This window comes from Schistocerca piceifrons, chromosome 8 (assembly GCF_021461385.2).
Source record: "Schistocerca piceifrons isolate TAMUIC-IGC-003096 chromosome 8, iqSchPice1.1, whole genome shotgun sequence".
NCBI lineage: Eukaryota > Metazoa > Arthropoda > Insecta > Orthoptera > Acrididae > Schistocerca > Schistocerca piceifrons.
This window is the reverse complement of record NC_060145.1, coordinates 242141025-242147024: the sequence shown is the minus strand read 5'-3', so window position 1 is coordinate 242147024 and position 6000 is coordinate 242141025. Positions and strand designations below refer to the sequence as shown.

Sequence of the window (6000 nt, the reverse complement as noted above, 5' to 3'; positions counted from 1 at the left end):
TTTACACAATTATAGCTTTCGGCCATTAAGGCCTTTGTCAGCAACACACACACACACACACACACACACACACACACACACACACACACAAACGCAAATTGCACACACATCTGCAGTTTCAGACGACTAAAACCACACTGCAAGCACAAGCAGCAGCACCAGTGCATGATGGGAGTGGCGACTGAGTGGGGGTAAGGATGAGGCTGGGTGGGAGAGAGGGACGGATAGTATGGTGGGGGTGGCGGACAGTGTATGCTGCAGTTTACACGGAAGGCAGGAGAGAAGGTGGGGTGGGTGGGAACGGGGGGGGGGGGGGGGGGGGGGGGGGGGGGGGGGGGGGGCATGGCAATGTACCTACCATTTATGTGCAACCTGTTGGCTGTTTAAACTCATATTGAAACTAATCTATGGTTGGTGAATAACAGCCATCCCCAAAAATTTTATTAGAAAGTAACACCTGAGATCACTGTCAGTGTCACAATTGCCAGCTCAAGTTAATATTATTTGCAAATGAAGTCTGTCAGGTGTGTTCATATTTGTACCAATATACATTAAAATTACTATAATTGGTATTTCAGCGTGGGACTTATATACAAAAATCAAGACTACAAGCAACACTTCACCTGTAGATAAATGATGGGCCATCCACAAGCACTCTTAACCCTTTGAATGCTGTGGACGTGTTAACTCGGCATGCCTCGCCATTCCCCTGGCGCGCCTGACGTGTATACATACAGCCTTGGGTCTTCCCTACCGCGCTAAGGACGTGGTTACGCGTCCCACGCCACTGGCCTTCCCACCACTAGGGACAAGTTTGGGCACACTGAGTCACAGCTACCTGAGCGCTACGCTCATGTATACACACAGAGCTGTCTTTCTGCCCTGCTCTTCTAGTAGCTGTTCAGTGGTATGACTGTGTAGTTTGAGAGTGCATATATCTTTGATGCTGTGTTCGCTCTTAGCAGAATTCGACTTAGATTCCTGTATTTTCGTCAGTTTTCATGTTTTCTACGTGTTGTTAGCCAAAATTGAAAATTAAACTCATTGTTCTGGGAAGGGTGGGGGGCTTAAAATTTGTTGTTTGAATGAGACTGGCTTTGAAACATTAATAGAAAACGAAATTTGAAAAAGAAGTTTCGAATACACCCTGCTTTCATCTTTCCATAAAAATAAACATCTTTTTAACTAATTTGTAGATTATTGGAAAATAGTAGGAGAATAAAAATTTTTATTCCTTATCGTTGTGCAGTCAATCTATTGCACTCTAAATTTCATTTTCATCATGCATTCACACGACTAGATATGTTAACCTGATGTTTACATTGTTTTCAGGCCTGATTTTCGTGCCCAACTTTCATTCTAGTTGTACAGCTTGGTATGTTTTATGGAGCATAGTTTTTTAGCAAAATCGGAACGAAAATACTGCATTTTTGACATTTTTACAATATCTTCAATTTTGTGCTTAATTCACTCAGTGCTGAAAAGTGCTATGGAAATGAAACTTTACACTTAAGAACCTTGTGTTGTTAGGTTACTACATGTCAAGTTTCATGTTCATCATAGCATTAGTTCAGGAGATGCAAGAAGCCAAACTTCAAAATTTTTTCGGGCACCTATTGTTTTGGCCAATTTACCTACAATTTTCGGCTCAATATGGCTCATAAAATTCTTTTTGTTATTATTCTTAAGAGGACACATACAGTTGTACAAGATGGCCAAATTTTATTTCTTTACAAAAACTATTGCCCGAGATATTACAGCTCAAATTTGCCAAAAATTCACACTTGCTCTGCGCAAGTCGTATTCAGCCGAGAAATATTCAGCACAGATCGGGTTGTGCAGCGCGAGCCGATCTGGTCCCGGAGGCAGCTCTGAGAGACAGGCACGCCGCACATATAGATGGATTATGCCGCATATCCCGGCACCTCAGCGCGCCAAGCAGGTGGCATGCCTTCAGTAGTAAAAGGGTTAAAAACAGACTTTTATGGTCTGTTCTTCCAGTCTTTCTCCCCCCCCCCCCCCCCTCTCTCTCGCTCTCTCTCTCTCTCTCTCTCTCTCTCTCTCTCTCTCTCTCTCTCTCTCTCGACTGCAGGCACATTGACCACAGAGCAATCAACAGCATTGGTTTCATACCTCCATTATTTCTCACTAGCCTCTTTCACTGACAGTGATTGATTTTTTATCCTAAAAGTGCTCCAGAACATCATCTATTTACTCCACAAAAACAGCTAGCTAGACAATATGTGTAATAATGTGGGATTAGTGAATGAGGGGGCACATGAGAACTAGGGTTTTATTGTGATACATAACAAAGTGATAAGAGATGTAATACAAGCGCAAATGTGGGGAAGGAAGTAGGAAACTGGCCATATCCCTTTCAAAGGAACCATCCTGGCCTTTGCATTAAGTGCTTTAGGGAAACTGCTGAAAATTAAATTCTGGATGGTCAGATAGAAATTCAAACTGCCATCCTATTGCAAGCAAATCCAGTGTGTTTAACACTGCACCAACCCTTTTAGTGATGAACTAAAACCAGTGGCACAATTCAACAATTCAGCGTCTGCACCTCCTCTTAGATAGCAACAGTTTAAACCATTGCCAACAGTGTTAGGCCCCTGACATCAACATCATGCCAATTTATCTGGCCCTTTCTTATGTGATATATGGTTGGTCAGTGTTGATATAATGATGCAGCTCCCTTATGTTTAAAAAAAAAATATAGTCAACATTAGCAGAAGAAACTACTCATGTCTCAGCACATGCTTTCAGCATTGAAGAACTACCAAGGATCACTGTTTTTTACAATAGACTGTAACACAGATACTCTCGCTGGAGAGTTTCTGTAAAGTTTGGAAGATAGGAAATGAGGTACTGGCAGAAGTGAAGCTGTGAGGATGGGGTGTGAGTTGTGCTTGGGTAGCTCAGATGGTAGAGTACTTGCCGTGAAAGTCAAAGGTCCCGAGTTCGAGTATCAGTTTGGCACACAGTTTTAATCTGCCAGGAAGTTTCATATCAGCAAACACTCTGCTGCAGAGTGAAAATCTCATTCTGGACAGATACTATCCATTCATCAACTTCTGTGCTCAATGGTTTTCAGTGCCCTGGCACAGCCCCTTCACATCCATCCTCCAACAGTGCAGTCACAATGTGCACACTAACATTAAAGACATAGGGCAAGAAATTTCTACTAGGCAAACTGTGGTGCAGCATTAACAGTATTCTTAAGTACATACTGCTCAATGTCATTCAGTGGTCAGAGTGCAGCAAAATTACACCTTGAATGTCAGCTGATGAGAACAGTTCACATCCTACAACTGGAGCAGCAGCTGTAGCTTTCACAGATACAGCATGCATTCCAGTCATAGAATTCGGTTCCCATCTACAGCTTTAGTTCGTCAGTTCCATGTCCTTGGCACCATCATTAGACACTAAGGTGCGACCATGAATATTATGCAGATTTCAGCAGGTGGTGTTCACTAACCAGATGTGCACTCACCAACACTTTACACAAATTGAGCCAGTTTTGTAGCTATCAATAACAGCAAAATATCTACTTATGCCACAGCCTGCATTTCTGCTAGTTGCCATCAACACCAGTATTGGAGTACTTATGATTCCCAGAGGAGAAATTGGTAAGTCTCCCTCTGTGACACATACAGCATCATGATCAGAAGTGGAAGTAGCTCACATATCCATTCGACACGCTACCACCAATGAAGATAGCCTCACTTTAGCCACCATACTAACACAGGGAGACTTTCTAGCTGCACCCAGATCCCTGAGGAGGAAGGATATTGTATTTCTGGTTATCATGTAAATAGACACATAGACCAAGGAGTTAGGAGACCATATCAGGTAGTGGTAGCTATAGAAAAGAACAGGTCACACTCCACAGCCACTGGCTGTACTACTAGGGCACTTAATAAATGACACCTGAAGTTCAATTCAATAGTTCAGATCTAGCAGCCTTACAAAGATTCCATCTCTCTCTTGCAGAACTAGTAGCCTATAGTGATGATATGTGCTTCTGCAAAACCAGAACTGGCACACAGTCACAGGGATCACAAACCCATTTGGGTGCTGAAAGGTGTACTTGAACCCCTTGATGGACCAGGATTAGCATCTCCACTTATTACGAAATAAGAAAATAAAACAACAGTATATGAATCATCTGATAATGGCTAATGTGCAGTTGCCTGTCAAGGTTGGCAGTGTCATACAAGGTAATTTAGGCTCAACTTCCAGCAGTATCATGCACAATCACAGGTCAAAACACCTCCACCCACAGACATGCACACGCAAACACGCAAACACACACACACACACACACACACACACACACACACACACACACACACAATCTCAAAGTGCCACACTGTAGTGTCCACACACAATAATAGTAGTGGCAACAACAATAAAAAAACATCAAACTGCCAGTTACAGTTTGCACTGTGTCTTCAGTTACATCATCAAGTCTCATCCTCTGTGTGTATGTGTGTGTGTGTGTGTGTGTGTGTGTGTGTGAAAGAGATATTACCTGCTCAGCAGCACAACTACACAGTGAGTCATTACTCCTTCCATTATTTTATTTCAGTACTGTACTAGTACATTTAATGTTAATGTCATTTACTCAGTAGACAATTGCTCAGAATGTGACTGATACAATATGCTGTTAACCCAAAGTCCATTCTCCACTGGCTTTAAGTGTTGTCTGATTATGACCTAACAGAAAGCACTAACAACATTAATATTATAAAAAAGTGCCCTTTTTTACAATAAACACATTGCAGTCACTGCAGATTCTTAGACATTATGTCTAAAAATATTCATCACTTGCTGTTTTTCCAGTAAATAAGTTCTTTGATTGATTTCACAATCCATCTTTCATTTTAGGATCTGGACCACAACATGTGTTTAATATAGTGGAAGCAGACAGGAGTTCTTGAGGAAACATAATGAACCTAGTTTGAAACAAGAACTGGAGCTCTGGCTACTTACTGTATTTTAAGAACATTAGTAACAAGAGGATCTTGTTTTGCAATTCCAGCCAACAAATGTCTTGCAACTCGTAGCACCAATTCTCGGCCTGCTGGCTGAGAGGAAAACAATGATCCTACCAGTGCCATATGCAGCTTTCCCTCTTCTGGTGCACCCATCTGTAATTAAATTCAGAACTTATTTAGTATTAGCAATGAAATGGTGTTAAAGTGTTGCTGAAAAATTAGTTACAATTTCTAGTGCAAATCCTTATGCACTGATAAATAGTTGTAGGGGAGAGGAGGCTGAAGAGAGAGATTAACAAAAATAAGATTAAGAATTTGTTTTCATGAAGAGATTTAATAAAATGCCCATACTGAGGGCAAATTTTCAAACTGTGTAATTTATGGAAAATGTCCAGTTACAATGATAAGGATTTTGTTCATTCTGTATTCTTAGTTTACAATTTTAATGATTCACTGAAACTCATATTGTGGAGAAAACTACTTTCAAATGCCAACAGATTAACAAGCATAAATACACTCCTGGAAATTGAAATAAGAACACCGTGAATTCATTGTCCCAGGAAGGGGAAACTTTATTGACACATTCCTGGGGTCAGATACATCACATGATCACACTGACAGAACCACAGGCACATAGACACATGCAACAGAGCATGCACAATGTCGGCACTAGTACAGTGTATATCCACCTTTCGCAGCAATGCAGGCTGCTATTCTCCCATGGAGACGATCGTAGAGATGCTGGATGTAGTCCTGTGGAACGGCTTGCCATGCCATTTCCACCTGGCACCTCAGTTGGACCAGCGTTCGTGCTGGACGTGCAGACCGCGTGAGACGACGCTTCATCCAGTCCCAAACATGCTCAATGGGGGACAGATCCGGAGATCTTGCTGGCCAGGGTAGTTGACTTACACCTTCTAGAGCACGTTGGGTGGCACGGGATACATGCGGACGTGCATTGTCCTGTTGGAACAGCAAGTTCCCTTGCCGGTCTAGG

At 42.0% G+C, this 6000-nt stretch overlaps 1 protein-coding gene across 1 annotated transcript in view; it reads right to left on the bottom strand.

Annotated features, from left to right (window-relative positions):
* Positions 1-6000, bottom strand: part of LOC124712240 (carboxypeptidase D-like) — a 255060-nt gene that overhangs the window by 103611 nt on the left and 145449 nt on the right. Inside the window, exons 13-14 of the mRNA XM_047242533.1 lie at positions 4999-5156; positions 4538-4553 (exon numbers count right to left, since the gene is read on the bottom strand). Of these exons, the coding sequence (XP_047098489.1) occupies positions 4538-4553; positions 4999-5156 (174 nt within the window). The remainder of the gene's footprint in view (positions 1-4537; positions 4554-4998; positions 5157-6000) is intronic.